This window comes from Schistocerca nitens, chromosome 2 (assembly GCF_023898315.1).
Source record: "Schistocerca nitens isolate TAMUIC-IGC-003100 chromosome 2, iqSchNite1.1, whole genome shotgun sequence".
Lineage (NCBI taxonomy): Eukaryota > Metazoa > Arthropoda > Insecta > Orthoptera > Acrididae > Schistocerca > Schistocerca nitens.
Genome location: NC_064615.1, coordinates 1189846365 through 1189863983, shown reverse-complemented (window position 1 = coordinate 1189863983; position 17619 = coordinate 1189846365). Strand labels below are relative to the sequence as shown.

The following is a 17619-nucleotide window of genomic DNA, read 5'->3' as shown; positions in this document are numbered from 1 at the left end:
TAATTTCAATTATTTAAAAATAATGAGCCTTAACATACAATGCATTAAAAATAAAATATTAGAACTTGAGATTGCAGCCAGTGAAGCTAGAAGAGATTGTATTTGCATTAAGAACATTGGTGCATGAGTTATGAACTAGAAAATATTTGCATTTCCCCATACAAATTAGTAAGTCATTAATGCGGGAAGGAAACAAGACATGGTGATGTTTGCATTTATGTAAAACCTGGAGTAAAGGTTAAAAATATGACTGTAACTGAATCCTTGAGTGAAGAAAACATTTTGAGGCTGCAGCAATACAGTTGAATATGCAAAAGAGTAAATTAATAATAATGTCAGTGTGCAGATCACCATGTGGTGATCCTGAAATTTTTAGAAATAAGTTAGAGGCATTTCTCAAAATATTATAATCATAAAAAATCAACAATAATTATAAGTGGCGATTTTAATGTCAACTTATTGACTGAAGGTGCATCCAAAGATCAGTTCCTGAATGTTTTACAGAGCTTCAATTTGTATCCACATATAACTAACCATACAAGAATAACAAACTCTTCAAAAAGTCTCATAGATAATATCTTCACAAATATAGATGCTGTAGTAACACGGTTCACGTTTTCCGTCGCACTTCAGAGTAGACCGGGAACTGTCTCATAGGCATGCCCGATGTGAACTGACTGGGCACAGCCCGTGTTGCCTGAGTTGTTGTTGTTCCGCTGGCAGAGGTTGCGGCCGAATTCTCGCGTGCCCTCTGGTGGACGGGACTCTATTTGCGGCAACTACCGTCCGTGACGCGCCGTGCCGATGTGCGCCTCCCACGATCTTTCTGGTGGCTACTGCACTCCTCCTCCTTCGGGGGGTGAAGCCACTGTGATCCACTGCGTCGGAAGGTGGAGCGTCGTGCAGGAGTGACGACCTCCACGTCCATCGGAAGGCCGGGGTCGAGGGGATCTGCCAACCCTCGAGCCGGAACCTTCGAATACGGCTGGAAGTGACCCACACGAAGAGGCCCCTGTCGTCCCACCTCCGGAACCCGGGACAGAACGGGAGACAGGCCGTTGAACTCTGGATCCTGGTCCACCCCGGGAGGGGCAAGACCCAGTGGTGGGGAGGAAGGAGAAGGGACGACCACAGGTGAACCAGCCTGCTGAGCAACCGGGCCTGCGAGGGGGGCTGGCTCTCGCTGGGGCATCGCTAACGATGTCGATGCCGGTGCTGGAGCTACTGGAGGCTGCCAAGGCTGAGAGCCATCGCAGTGCGGCGGAAGCACAGGAGGGAGGGGTGGTAGCGTCCCCTGAGAAACCGACACAGGTGCCGGCAATGGGGAAGCCGTTGCCCGAGGGGTCGGAGGGAGGGTGCCCGAATGTGGACGTAGCTGATTTTGGTGACGACATACCTCCCGGTCCCCCGTCTGCAAGGTATAGAGCCGGCGGCCATTTCGGCGCAGGACCACTGTCGGTATCCGACGTGGATTGCAGCCGAACCCACGTGCCCAGACCGACATACCCGGTGGAAAGCCGGGTACTCCGTTTTGTGAAGACTGGCGAGGACTGGGCTGAAGGAGGTGCAGCAGAGTCCTAGGGTGGCGCCCGTGGAGGAGCTCTGTGGGGCTGCGTTCTCCTGTAGGTGTGGTCCGGTATGCCGTCAGGAAAAACGTCAACGCCTCCACCGCAGGAAATTCGTGCACATACTTTTTCATCTGTGTCTTAAATGTGCACACTGTGCGCTCGGTTTCCCCATTCGATTGTGGATGTAAGGGGGGAGAGCAAACGTGCCGAATACCGAAGCGCCTACAAAAATCCTGGAAGGTCTGCGACATAAACTGAGGTCCATTGTCCGAGACCAGGGTGACTGGCAGACCTTCCATAGAAAAGATTTTTGCTAGTGCCTGGATTACAACCTCTGAAGTGGTTGAGGAGAAACGAACCACATATGGAAATCGGGAATAAGCATCAATGACAATGAGCCAAAGGCCATTGAGAAACGTTCCCATGCCTGGGTTGCACGCGGCCATGAAGAGAACGCTGACCTGGGAGATGCCTGTTGGCTCGCACACTGGGAACAGGCGGCCACCAAGTGCTCAATTTCTCTATCAATACCGGGCCAGTACACATGTCTGCGAGCCAAGGTTTTAGTACAGGAAACACCCCAGTGCCCCTCATGTAATAACGTGAGGACTTCCCTTTGCAAACTTGCAGGAACGACCACGCGAGGAGCTGTATCATCAGTAACCAGAAGGAGAACTCCTTCCAAGACAGAGAGGCGGTCTCGTAGAACAAAATAATTGCGAAGAGGGTCCGAGGCCCGGCCTGGAGGGCGGGATGACCACCCCTGCTGAATGAGGCGAACTACCTGCCGGACAACCGGGTCAGCTGCCGTCTCCCTGGCGACTCTAGAACTAGTGATCGAGAAGTCATCAACCACTTGGTGGGATGCCACATCCAAATGAAAACACATAATCTCCTCTCGATCAAACTGAGGATCCGGGCCCACTGGAAGATGGGAAAGAGCGTCTGCGTTGGCATGCTGTCCTGTAGGGCGAAAATGAATGTCATAATGGTACTTAGAAAGGAACAAGGCCAAGCGCTGTAGTCTGTGGGCCGCCCTATCCAGAATCTGAGAGGCGGGGTCAATTAACGATATTAACGGCTTATGGTCAGTGATTAACTGAAACTTCGTGCCATACAAGAAAGGGTGAAACTTGGTAACAGCGTAGACAATGGCCAAAGCCTCTTTTTCCACCTGGGAGTAATGGGCCTGTGCGGGACTAAGAGTTTTAGACGCTCGGAACCATCTGCGTTGCGATGGGCCAGGACCGCCCCCACCCCATACTGCAAAGCATCTGTAGCCAGGACCAACGGCTTATGGGGGTCAAAAGTAGCCAAACAAGGCACTGACGTGAGGAGGCCCTTCAACGAGGTGAATGCTCACTCGCATGCAGGTGACCAATCAAAAGGAACACCCTTGCGCAGAGGCCAGTACAGGGGGCGGGCGATGGTGGAAGCCCTGGGAATGAACCGGTGGTGGCCGTGCCGAGAGATTGTGTAGCCCACATACTTAATGGACGGTTGGAAGAAGTTTGACTTATGCAGGTTGCAACGCAATGCCACGGACCTGAATTTGAGAAAGAGGGTGCGAAGGTTGTGCAAGTGTTCCTTCGTGCTGCGACCCATGACAATTATGTCATCCAGGTAATTAATACAATGAGGGATTGTCGACGTGACGTGCTCAAGATAACACTGGAAGATTGCCGGGGCACTGGATATTCCGAAGGCCAACCGCTGGTATTGGTAAAGGCCAAACGGGGTGTTGACAACTGCCAGCCGTTTGGAGTCCTCATCAAGAAGTATCTGATGATAAGCCTCCAAAAGATCGATTTTCGAAAAATATTGGCCTCCCGCTACGGCGGAGAACAATTCATCAGCACGAGGCAAAGGATAGGTGTCCACCACCAATTGGGAATTAATGGTGGCTTTGAAATCGCCACAAAGACGTAATTTTCCCGAGGGTTTCCTGACAATAACGAGGGGAGAAGCCCACTCACTAGAAGAAATGGGAAGAACTATCCCTAGGGCTGTCAGCCAGTCTAGCTCTTCCTTTACCTGAGGGCGGAGAGCCAAGGGGATCTGCCTCGCGCGTAGAAAACGCGGGCGAGCCGACATCTTCAACGTTAAGTGATCTTCAAAGTCTGAAACACGCCCCAGGCCCTCCTCAAAGACACCCGGAAAGTCAGAGATCAAAGATTCTAATGATTGATAGGGAACGTCTTTGGAGACCAACTGTATGGTGTCAGTGATAGAAAACCCGAAAGCTTGAAAGGCATCCAAGCCAAAAAGGTTAGAGGAGCTCGCATCACTGACAACAATAAAAGTAATAGGCCGAGTGACTGATTTGTAAGTCACGTCGGTAGTGAATTGACCCAGTAGGGGAATGAACTGTTTACCATAACCGTGTAGACGCCGGTAAACTGGCGCCAACGGGGGCGACTCAAGGTAAGAGTAAGTTTGTGCATTCAACAAAGAAACTGCCGTGCCCGTATCTACTTGCAGTTGTAATCGGCGCGACCGAACCGACACCTTGATAAAGAGTTTGTGGGCCAATGTGTCGGGAGCCTGGCCCGATGAAACTTCCTGAATGTCAACATCCATGTCCTCTGTACCTGCTTCCTTTGATTCTTTCGAGGCTGAGCGGCAAACTTTAGCAATGTGTCCTTTTTTATTACATTTGCGACAAATGGCCCAACGCTGGGGGCACTCCGACCGATTGTGATGTATATAGCACAACGCACAGGACGGCAACAGGGGCCGGCGGCCGGAACTCTTTTTACACGCCGTGCGGGAGCGGCCGTAACGGCCGGATGGTACCGCTCGCACGTCGTCCACCCCAGACGCAGTGGACGCGGCCGCGCTGCCCTGAACCGCCGCGACGTCGCACCACACTTCCAACTGTTGACTGGCGGCATGAGAAACTTCATACGATTGAGCAATGGACAGGACTTCCTCGAGGGAAGGGTCTTCTAACTGCAGGGCCCGTTGCCTGACCTCCCTATCAGGGGCCGAACGAACAATGACGTCGCGCACCATAACGTGGGCATACGACTCTCGCGACTGCTCCATGACAAAGTGACACTTGCGACTAAGACTGTGCAGGGTTGCGGCCCACGCCCGGTAAGACTGATGGGGCTGCTTCTTGCATTGATAGAACTCGACCCTAGCCGCCAAAACATGCGTGCAGCGGCGATAATATGAAGACAGTAGTGAACACAATGCGTCAAAAGACAAGGACGAGGGTTCCTGCAACGGCGCTAGTTGCCGCAAAACTTGATACAGCGAGGGAGATATCCAAGACAAGAAGAGAGCATGACATACCTCCGCATTGGCAACATGAAACGCCTGGAAATGCTGCCGAAGGCGATGTTCATACGCTTCCCAATCCTCCGCTGTCTCGTCATACGGGGGAAAGGGAGGAGGGAACGGCGCTGGAGCACACTGTGTGGAGAGCAATACCGGAAGCACTTGTTTCATGATGGCCATGAGCTCCATCTGCTGCGCAACCAAAACCCACACTAAATCCTCCATGCCATGGGTAAGCTGCGAAACCGGAACAACGATGCAACACGCGAAAGAACGACCCTACTCGTCGCCAATTGTGTAGTAACACGGTTCACGTTTTCCATCGCACTTCAGAGTAGTGGTTTAATGCTAATGAGTTAACACTTAATCTAAGTAAAACAAATTATATACAGTATGGCAAAGCAACTCAAGATATGGACCTCCAGTTAAAACTAATGGATAAGAAGATAGAGAGTGTACAGTCCACAAAGTTTTTGGGCATGCATATTGATCAAAACATAAGCTGGAAAGACCATCTCAAGTACTTATCCCACAGGCTCAATTCGGCATGTTTTGCATTGAGGATATTATCTAGAGTATGCAGCACAGACTGTACTAGACTAGTGTATTTTGCTTACTTTCAGTCCATCGTGTCTTACCGGTATAGTGTTCTGGGGTAAAACTAAATCAAGCTTAACAGATATCTTCAAATTTCAGAAAAGAGCTATACGAATCATAACATGTAACTCTCCAAGAACTCATTGTAGGCTCCTTTTCAAAGAACTGCAAATACTCACAATACCATCACTGTATATTTTTAAAAGCATTCTGTGTACAAGAGCACATATGAAAAATCTACGTACAAATGAGGACTGCCATAATTATAATACTAGAACTCGTAAGAATTTGTATGTAGAAAGGGTAAGGACAACACAAACCCAAAAGCATGTAAGTTATTTTGGAATAAAACTTTACAATGCTCTGCCAGTGTACATGAAGGAAATAATAGATGAAGTAAAATTTAAGACTGAGCTTAAAAATTACCTTTTAAGCAAAACTTTCTATGACGTAGATGAGTACTTTGATTGTGTGTAAATTTATTGCCAAAAATTTTAATTTATATGTCTAAATTTGTACTTTTAAAAATGCCTTGAAAGTGATATTCCATTATTATGTCTGTAGTACTTGTACTAATATTATAACTTTGTTGTGACAATTCCTACATCATCTAAATGATTTACAGAAAGATAATGAAATGAAATGAAATGAAATGAAATGAAATGAAGCATTTCTGGCTAGAAGCTCACATCTTTAGCAGTGTTTTTATTATACATATCTACAACTCAACATCTCCTCTAAATGGTGGTAGTAATCTACACTTTACAACAATCTTATGAAAAGGATAGTAGCTACCCACCATGTAGTGAAGATGCTAAGTCTCAGAAAGACACAAAAAAAAGGACTGTCAGACAGTGAGTTTTGGCCAACAAGTCCTTTGTGAATCTGCATCTGTGTTGTGTGTGTGTGCGTGTGTGTGTGTGTGTGTGTGTGTGTGTGTCATCTGTTTCCGATGAAGGACTTGTTATAAGCACACATTCTGACAATCTTTTGTTGTACCTATCTGTGACTCAGCATCTATGTTATATGGTGAGCAGCAGCCATCCTTTTCATAATATTGCAATGAAACCACCAATTTTTGACAGAATAATTTAAATGGATAGATAAAAAGCTACTCACCAAGTGGCGACAGAACATGCAATAAAAGAAGGTTGTAATTGGGCAAGCTTTCAGAGCCAGTGGCTCCTTCTTCAGGCAGAAGGGTTGAAGGAAAAGGAAGAGGGGTGAAGGAAAGGTACTTGTGAGGTCTGGGGAAAGGGCCAGATTTCAGGAAAATCACCGAGAACCATGGCTCAGAGGGATGAGAAGGAAAGACTGATTGTTGGGACTGCATCGGATGGGATTTGAAAATATGAGTGCGTAAGGGTGGAATACAGGGTAATATGCAAGACAGGGATTACTGCTTAAACATCATGCATGAGTTAATAAGAGCGAAAACCTAAGAGCAGTGCACATAACAGAAGTGGGAGGAGGGTGGTGAAAAATAGACAGGTAAGACTATGAAAGATGAAGAAAACTAAAACGGACTGAAGAAAAGAGTAGTTACAGTGAAGAAATGCTGAGATGGAAGAAATTAATGTAAATTAAGGCCAAATGAGTGGCAAGAAACAAGGACGTGTTGTAGTGCTAGTTCCAACCTGTGCAGTTCTCAGAAATTGGTATCTGGGGAAGAATCCATATGGTGCGTGTGGTGAAACAGGTGCAGAGGCTATGATTGTCATGTTGTAGAGCATGCTCTGCAACAAGATATTGTGTGTTGCCAGTGTACACCCTCTGCATATGCCCATTCATCCTAATTGATAATTTGATGGTAGTCATGCCAATGTCAAAGGCCGACTAGTGTTTACATAACAGCTGGTATATGACGTGTCATTTCACAGGCGGCTCTCCCTTTCATAGTATGGGTTTTGCCAGTTACAGGGCTGCTATAGGTGGTGGTAGGAGGTTGTGTTGCAAAAGTCTTGCAGTGGCGAGAGTCACAGGGGTAGGAGCCATAGGGTAGGAAGATGGGTGCAGAAGGCGCATAGCGTCTGACAAGAACATTGCAGAAATTGGGAGGGCAACTAAAAGCCATTCTAGGTTTGGTGGGCAAAATTCCAGACAGAATGGATCTCATTTCAGGACAATGATTATAGGAAGTCATGACCATGTCCAAGCAGCTGATTAAAACATTCCAGATCAGGATAACACTGACTCACCATTGGTGCACTCCAAAGTTGCTTTTTGGAGGGATCAGCAGTACCAGGATTGGATGAAATGGCCTGGGAAGTTTGCTTTTGAGCTAGGCTGGTGGGTAAATAAGTGCAGTGAAGACTGAGGTGGGAATGGTGGTGTATTGCTGAAGAGACCCTGCATCCGAACAAATATGTTTGCCTCGAAAGCCAAGGCTGTATGGGAGGGAACATTTGAGAAAGGACGGCAACTGTCAAAATGTAAGGTCACAGATATTTGGGATATGACCCTACTATGCACCAGCCTCTTTTACAGTTTCAAATACAAAAATCTCTTGCTCTTGCCTGACTAATCTGTGACCTATATGCCTCAGTTTCCACTCCACCAGACTTCTCTCCTTCTATAAAATCCTGCAGTTTTCTGCCCCTCATGTTTTCTAGGACGGATTCATCTCCCAAGCCAACTTCAGACTGCAACATGCCAGAATTCACCTCAAAAAGCTATCCCGCCTTCTCCTAAACTACTTCAACAGTAATGTTTCCTTTCCTGTCCATCTGCAGCTCCCTAAACAATCACACCATCAACCACACCATCAACCACCATTCTTCTCCTACAAACTGAGCTCAGCCAACCTCCATAACATCCCAGTCTTCACCACTGCCCCCTAAACCAAGAATAACCCTTGTAATTACAAGAACTAGTCATAACAGTACAGTGTTCATAATCTCTCATCTAAAGCACTCTCCCCTCCTGAATTATCTGTATTATCCAAGGGTCTCATTTTTAGCCCTGAACCTGTGTTTGATCCTTTGCTGAGGGACCTACTTTTCTTCACGCATAATATCAATTGGGACTATCACTTCACAACCTAATCCAAAAACCTTTCCAACAGCAAACCTGACATTGAACCGTGCCTTGAAAAGTTCAGACCATGATCCGAGCTTGATCCATCACCACTACCTCAAAATCAACCCTTACAAGCCTTCCAAGAATTCCTCACATCCAGCATTGCTTCAAAACCCTTCCTCAGGTCCCTACAACATAATCCTGATCTGTCCTCTACACAACTCCAGGTTCAACATCCCCTAAAAGCTGATGACTCCATCAGTATCCTCCCAGCAGGCAAAGGATCTACCACTGTAGTACTTGACTGAAAGGAGTACGTACGTTAGTGAAGGTCAACGCCAGTTGTCTGACAGCTCTACATGCAGTGTCTGCCATCAAGATCCCATCCCTGTGATTCAAACTGACCTGCAGTCCCTCCTTAAAACCCCAGGCCTCTCACAAGGACTAACACTTCAGTCCATAGAAATTCTCACACTACCCAAACCATGCACCTCCACTTTTTACCTTCCTCCTAAGATCCACAAACCCAATCATTCTGGGTGTCCTATAGTTGCTGGTTTCAAAGCACCCATTGAATGTTTGTCTGCCTTAGTTCATCCATACCTGCAACCCTTAGTACAAAACTTCCCTCCTACATCAAAGATATCAACCATTTCTTAGATTGTCTGAAATTCGTGCCCGTCCCACTCCCACCACACACCTTGCTTTTCAGCATTGATGCCACCTCCCTCTATACCAACATCCCCCACGTACATGGTCTGTCTGCTGCTAAACATTTCCTCAGTCAGCGCCCACCTGATTCCAAACCTATGATATCCTTCCTGCTCACCTTAATCAACTTTATACTTACCAACAACTACTTCACCTTTGAGGGCATACATACAAACAGATCAGGGGTACGGCCATGGGAACCAGGATGGCTCCTTCCTATGCCAACCTTTTCATGGGTCACTTGGAGGGAGCTTTCCTGGGATCCATAAGTCTTCAGCCCCTTGTTTGTTTTAGATACATTGATGGCATTTTTACCATATGGTGAGGCTGACCTGTTAAAATTCCTGGAATCTCTAAATATCTACTCCCAATTAAATTTCACATGGTCCTATTCTGAATCCCATGCCACTTTCCATGACGTTGATCTTGTCCTCACTGAAGGCCAGCTACACACTTTCGTCCACATTAAACCTACCAACAAACAACAGTACTTACATTTTGACAGTTGCCGTCCTTTCTCAAATTTTCCCTCCCACACAGCCTTGGCATCCGAGGCAAACATATTTGTTCGGATGCAGGGACTTTTCAGCAATACAGCCTTGACTGCACTTATTTACACCACCAGCCTAGTTCAAAAGCAAACTTCCCGGGCCATCACATCCAATCCTGGTACTGCTAATCCCTCCAAAAAACAACTTCGGACTCAGTATTATCCTGGTCATGTTTTAATCAGTTACTTGGACATGGCCATGACTTCCTAAAATCATGCCCTGAAATAAGATTCATTCTGTCTGGGATTTTGCTTTTAGTCACCCTCCAAAACTCTGCGACATTCCTGTCAGACCCTATGCCCCTTTTGCACCCATCTTCCTACCCTATAGCTCCTACCTATGTGACTGTCACCACTGCAAGACTTTCTCAACACAACCTCCTACCACCACCTATAGCAAGCTCTGTAACTGGCAAAACCCATACTACGCAAAAGAGAGCCACCTGTGAAATGACACGTCATATACCAGCTGTTATGTAAAGACTGTTCGGCTCTTTACATTGGCATGACTACCAACAAATTATCAATTAGGATGAATGGGCATATGCAGAGGGTGTACACTGGCAACACACAATATTCTGTTGCAGAGCACGCCCTACAACATGACAATTGTGACCCCTGCACCTGTTTCACCACATGCTCCATCTGGATTCTTCCCCAGATACCAATTTCTGAGAACTCCACAGGTTGGTACTAGCAATACAACATGTCCTTGTTTCTTGCCACTCATTGGGCCTTAATTTACATTAATTTCTTCCATCTCAGCATTTCTTCTCTGTAACTACTCTTTTCTTCAGTCCGTTTTAGTTTTCTTCATCTTTCACTGTCTTACCTGTCTATTTTTCACTGCCCTCCTCCCACATCTGTTATGTGCATTGCACTAAGCTTTTCACTCTTATTAATTCATGCATCATGTTTAAGCAGTAATCCTCATCTTGCATATTACCTTGTCTTCCATCTTTAAGCCCTCAGGTTTTCAAATCCTGTCTGATGCAATCCCCAACAATTAATCTTTCTTTCTCATCTCTGTTTTTCATTGTGAATAAATTGTGTCTTTATTCACACAATAAAATTATCAGCCACCAATTGCCTAGAATCTTTTTACGAAAACCTCGAGGACATTAGCATTTGGGTTTGGTAGATCTTAAGGTAACCACTGGCAGTCTTCAGTAGTGTAAGGTGAGAATTATAATAGTTTCACAGTTATCTGGTTTGTCTGTTGAAGTCTATGTGAATACTGAATACTACCAGACTATGTACCACATATTCAAAAATTTTTGGTGTAAATATTAGAATTTGATGGAGGTAACAACTGAGATAGAAGATGAACGTCTTGTTTACATGTACTGAAATCAGTGTAATGAATGTTATTTTCAGAGATTTTTCTATGTACTGACATGTTTGTGGTGGTGATAAGTGATTCTGACTGTCCACAAAGTTAGGATGAAGTCAGCTCAGTTGTCAAGTTTCTTAAAATGTTGAAATACCTTCTAGACAAATTTTGCCTTTTCAGTATTCACACAACCATCAAAGTATTACCCATCTCTATTGTTTCTAGGTATGTTAACACCTTCTGGTGGCACAGCATCTGTAAATGGATACGATATAAGAAGAAACATGGAAGCTGTCAGAGACAGTCTTGGCTTGTGTCCTCAGCATAATGTTCTATTTGATGAGCTCACTGTAAAGGAACACTTGCACTTCTTTGCGAAGGTAGGGGTATTAGTGCACGATCTTTAATTTAAATGTTGTACTGATAAGTATGGTAATCTCAGATGCTATTTAACAACATAAGGGAAACGATACATTGGTACTCACCGTAAAGGTGACATGCTGAGCTGCAGACGGGCACAACAGAAACACTGTAATGATTTAACTTATGGCCAAAGCCTTCTTCACACACACACACACACACACACACACACACACACACACACACACACAAACACACACACACACATATTCATACAGACAAGCAAGACACACACACACACACACAAACACACACACACATATTCATACAGACAAGCAAGAAAACTTCACACACATGATCACCATCTGCAGGCTGCTGGAGATGTCAGTCATATGTGAGGTGTGCTTGATTGTATGAATGACTGTGTGTGTTTTCTTGGCCTTGGCTCTGAGCCAAATCACTGTAGTCTTTCCATTGTGCCTGTCTGCAACTCAGTGAGTAATCTTTAGGCTGAGTAGCAGTCTATTCTATTCCTTACATTTAGTGTTGGTATTCCCACCTGGAGTTTACATTGTCAGATGTTATTTTCATTATACAGGATGTATATGCCCTGGGACAACCAGGAACTCAGGGAAAAAACCTGGAAATATTTCATCTGGGAGAAAACTGGGAAAAACATGGATATTTTTTAGAATTCTGGGAAATTTTCAGTGTTTTGGTTTTCAGTTAAATTTTTGCAATTTTGACTGCTAAGAATGGATACTCTAACAAAGAATATTACTATATCCCACTACTGCAGAATTATACTGTAGCAATAAAACATAAATGAGAGAAAAAATAAAGTAAAACCTAAGTTTCAAAGGAAATGTGCCATCACAACATAACACACTACAAATGTGCAAGGGTCTGCCAACAGCAAAATGTTTTAAAGGCATTAGGATGAAGACTATGCAGTACTTTATAACAACAAACTGCTTGTGATGAGCGTGATGTCACAATTGTTTACATTAGCTTTGTTAGAGCAGTTACCAGTGAGCTCATGCACCTGCACAGTTGAGTCACGTACGGACAGTACATTTTCCCGCGTCTGGCTACTTAAAGTGTGGCTGTTGGCTGTATTGGCAAGCAGCCAGATGCTACCCGGAAAAATTTTTCTGGCACGCAGTGTTTACATTTAGCGATTTTGCTGTTTCCTCTTCATTTAAAGCTCTCACATCAAATGAAAACAAAACAGATTTCTGTAGCCGGGAGCCATCAATTGAATTAAATACATTCACATAATCATGTTTCTGTTTTGTGGTTTCAATTTATTTCTGGGTTTATGACAGCCAATCATTAATTGCCTTGCAGAACGAAGTTACTTTTGTTGGTTTGTTAAAGAGATTTGGCTGTAATTAATGTTTTCCACTGAGGCAGTCAATTTATTTGAAACGAAATGTTTCGTTCCAGACTGTTGCCTAGTTTCAACTGTTTGCTGGATTTCAAAAATTCAAATGGCTCTGAGCACTATGAGACTTAACATCTGAGGTCATCAGTCCCCTAGAACTCAAAACTACTTAAACCTAACTAACCTACAGACATCACACACATCTGTGCCCGAGGCAGGATTCGAACCTGCGACCGTAGCGGTCACATGGTTCCAGATTGAAGTGCCTAGAACCGCTCAGCCACAATGTCCAGCACATATGGCATTATCCCATAATGAAGGTGGTGGTGTAGCCACACTATTTGTTACCGCTCCATTCGACTGTTGGCTACTGACCGCCGAGCATTGAAGTACGCGCACATGCAGGAAAGGTGACAAGCGCAATAATACCTGTACGTCTTTGTGAGAAAGGTGTTGTCATCGAATTGTCTGCCTTTAAAATATGGTGTTGCATAAAATGTGTAAAAATAAAAGAACTATGAACATTGGCAAGAATAATAGACAGACTTGCATAGTTTATTGTGTCTGTCGATCAACACAAGAATACCGTGTTGAGTAACTGGGAAAACTGCTGCGCATTTATTTATCTTTCCTATTCTAACTCAGAAAATACAATCTTCTTGTGCTGCCATGAAAAATAAAATTTGAAAATTAGAAGAAACCTCGTGAAAAAAATGTATTCCTACTGATACTCAGACGATTTTTATAATACACATAAAATGTTTTGCTATATGTGTGAGTACCGGGAAAAATCGTGGCACATACAGGAGTATTTCTGTCTCCCTTTTGAACCCAGAGAATTCGTTCATCCTGTGATGGCATGCCATCTGTAGTCAAAATTATTTATTTGGATTGCAGGGGAAATATTCGCACGTGTGAAATTTTTGCATGCCAGTTTTTTAAGTGACCTAAGCAAACGTCTATATGTAGAGCATCTTTTCGGCACATAGCTGAAAGAATCATATTTCAGAAAATATAAAGTGAGCCTGTCATACATGAAAAATTGTTATTAAAAGAACCAAAGGCACTTTCTGTTTCTAGACACCTCACATACAACAAATAATTTATAGTTGTTGATATTGTGTCTATTCTACATAGTTATTGCTATAGATAATATAAAACAAGTTTCCACATGCTGTTTGTTGGGACTAATTTTCAGGAAAGGAAGAACAATTACTTTTTCAAAAATGAAGACAGCGGTCCGACTAGCATAAATACAAATGAAATTTTACATATTTTGATGGATAATTCAATAAGAAAATTGATGAGTGTAATCACTGAAGACAAGCTTTAAACAAAGTCCACAACGAAATTGCGTAAGAAACTAAAATCTTTTTATAATTACTTTACCAGCCAGGCAAACCTAGACAGGCTTATGATTTACAATATATGTTTAAATGCTTACCGCAGCATTGCAGTGCTGTCACAGGTATCCCAAAACATCTTCATCCTCACTGTCTGATAAAGACGAATCCAAATTAAGAAGATTAATTATGAAAGGCTCCAGCACCGAGTCTCTGTTGATGTCCTTTTTAAAATCTTCTTCCTGGAGTGTTTCTGAATGTCTGATGCAGTTTGCCCATGCAGATATGCTTACATTGTCCACTGCTTCAGGTGTGAGTCTTTCCACGTCAGCAATTCAGAAGGTGCTGTTTCTTTCTGAGATATGTTCCTTAACTTGCGCCCATACCAGCTCAATAGGATTGTAATGGCAGTGATATGGTGGTAACCTGATTACTCAGTGACCATGCTGTCTTGCCAGTTCATCTATCTTGTAAGTGCAGTATTTAGGCTTGTATCCATTTACGAGTATGAGTAACTCTGCCCTGGTCTGTGATGCTGTGTGAGGAATTCCATTAGACGACAACCGTGAAATAATTTCATCCTTCCTGGTATTTGAAGTAGGAGCCTTATTCACTTGTACAGAGTGCACACTTGCATTGTCCATGATAATAACAGAATTCTCTGCCATGTACGGAAGTAGCTGTTGCACAAACCACCGCTTCATTTCAGAATGATAGTCATCTGATTCCTTCGTCTTTGATGCTTTAAATATTCATTTACTCTCTGGTACGAAGCCTGTCTCTGCAGAACCACCGTGAAGAACAATAAGGCGTCTCTCTTTTCCCACAGGAAACTTCAGGCCACCAACAGCGTCACTTGTCTTCCAGCAAATTGGTCTTGAATGGTTCTGGTGAACGTATGTTTCATCGAGATAATAAATACATGATTTTATGGCTCATTTTACCTGGTGCATTTCCCTCAAGAACTCAGTTCTTGCTGCTACAGTGTCACTTCTCTCTAAGAGCAGTTTTCTTCCGTCATTGCTCTTTCTGTATTTAAATCCCATCTCCCTTAATATTCTGAGCATGGTAGATTTGCTGCCATTGAAACTTTTGGCTTCTTTCATGTAGGAACATAATTTATCTGCTGTAGGATATTCACCTTGGCTATACATGTCGAATATTTTGCGCCGTAACACATTCTTGCTGAAATCATTGAGCTCACTTAAGAATTTCTTTCAATTTCGGCAATTACCAGGTGACTTAAAAATAGGTGATTCGTTCTCTTCAGTAGATGCTTTGGCTTCACTGGCGATCCGTTGTACAGTTCTCAAACCGATACCACACACCTCAGCTGTTCATTCTTGGCACTTGTCAACACTGGGCGATGCTTTTTTGTCAGCGGTGGCTGCCGCTTCCAGCTCCCATCTAAAGAACTGATACACGTGAAATATTATTTCTCTCACCTGCCTGTGTAATACTGGGTGAGATTTGCTGTTGCCACTTATATTACCACAATGCCTTGCAATAACTTCTGAAAGAGCACTACACACAATGCTAAAACGAGTTGTAAACTTGCTCTGCACAGTTGTTGTTGTTGTGGTCTTCAGTCCTGAGACTGGTTTGATGCAGCTCTACATGCTACTCTATCCTGTGCAAGCTTCTTCATCTCCCAGTACCAACCTACATCCTTCTGAATCTGCTTAGGGTATTCATCTCTTGGTCTCTCTCTACGATTTTTACCCTCCACGCTGCCCTCCAATACTAAATTGGTGATCCCTTGATGCCTCAGAATATGTCCAACCAACTGATCCCTTCTTCTAGTCAAGTTGTGCCACAAACTTCTCTTCTCCCCAATCCTATTCAATACCTCCTCTTTAGTTATATGATCTACCCATCTAATCTTCAGCATTCTTCTGTAGCACCACATTTCGAAAGCTTCTATCCTCTTCTTGTCCAAACTAGTTATCATACATGTTTCACTTCCATTCATGGCTACACTCCATACAAATACTTTCAGAAACGACTTCCTGACAGTTAAATCTATACTGGATGTTAACAAATTTCTCTTCTTCAGAAACGCTTTCCTTGTCCAGAACGGCATTAAATAGGGCACTCGCAACAGCTGACTGACTCAACTCCTATTGGTCGACTAATGTGACTTCCGTGCTACTGCGCATCCAGTCCTCACCCACCAAGTTACATGACACCTGCTCTAACATCCCGAAAACCACACTTAAAAGTTTAATATAAGGTTGGGGCCTACTTCTTAGTGAATTGAATCTGTACTTCAAGCAGAATTACCTATTTTAGTAAGATTTATGAAATTCCGATGTCTTGGAGTATCATCTGATGTCCTGTTTCTTTTATGATGTAATGTGAGATCTCTTAATGCTTAATATGAACAAAGATGCAGGCTTCCTACGTCACTGTAGCTCCGTACGTGCAGTAATGGCTGTTTTCTGGTGGTCGAGGCAATTGCTGAAACGAACCTATTTGTAATAGCTTGTGGGAAAATATTGTGAATGATGGTTTTAAAAATCATCACTTTCAATGTAAATTTCCTTTTACACAAGATGAATTACGTCATGTATGAGAATGTGCGATGAATTTCTTAAATCACAGAGTGTAAGACCAATTTATGCGTGTAACCTTAACTTTTCTGGTGGATTATTGATATTCGAGATATTACATGTGAAAGCATAGCTTTTCTTCTAGCCACACTTGTATATTAATTTAAACCTTTAACTTTTCCTATCAGTGTGTTTGTGCTACTTAACAGTGATGTTGCTATCAACTGACTACATCACGTGCTGCTTTTGTTGATTGGTGAGATCATGTTACATGAGCGACGATCGACTTACAAAAGCACATCGCAATCTCGATTTCAAATTTTCAACACTTCAGGAACTAACCTGCTGTGTTTGGTGGAATTTGATACTTTTGTAATACAGAAATATGCAGTGTACTTGTTGCTGCACATCAGTTATCTCTCCAATTTTTTTTTTCCTCCTTCCACTGGTCGTTTGTTGCTAATGTACCGGGAAGTTCAAGCCAGTGCATAAAATCGTAACCATTCAATTCATTAGTATTTCAAGGTTGGGTTACAGTAGTTGTTAGTGTGGTTTCACTGAGACAACATTGATATGATGTGTATCAGCTGGAAAGGAAAATGGTATATGTTTTTAACTGATCTGGTTTGCCTTACATCCAGTGATGATGGTCTACAAATGATTTTGCTACAGAACTTAATGACTGTCAGTCCTCATCTCATGAAAGCAGTTAGAAATATCTGTTTACAAATAATACAAGAAAATAGAGATGTACATACATGACGAATTATGCAAGTCTACATTTGTAGATTTAACATTTATTGTATAAATGTGCCTGTATATTATATTATTTATGGTACAAGTTATATAATTTGAAGTAACGCTTGTAAGAGTGCATTCCTACATGATGTTTCCTGAATCCTGTTACGAGGGAGA

At 43.4% G+C, this 17619-nt stretch overlaps 1 protein-coding gene across 2 annotated transcripts in view; it reads left to right on the top strand.

Moving 5' to 3' along the window:
* Positions 1-17619, top strand: part of LOC126237527 (phospholipid-transporting ATPase ABCA3) — a 707258-nt gene that overhangs the window by 220903 nt on the left and 468736 nt on the right. For both annotated transcript variants that reach the window (XM_049947708.1, XM_049947709.1), the window contains exon 12: positions 11288-11442. In XM_049947708.1, coding sequence (XP_049803665.1) covers positions 11288-11442 — 155 coding nt within the window. The remainder of the gene's footprint in view (positions 1-11287; positions 11443-17619) is intronic.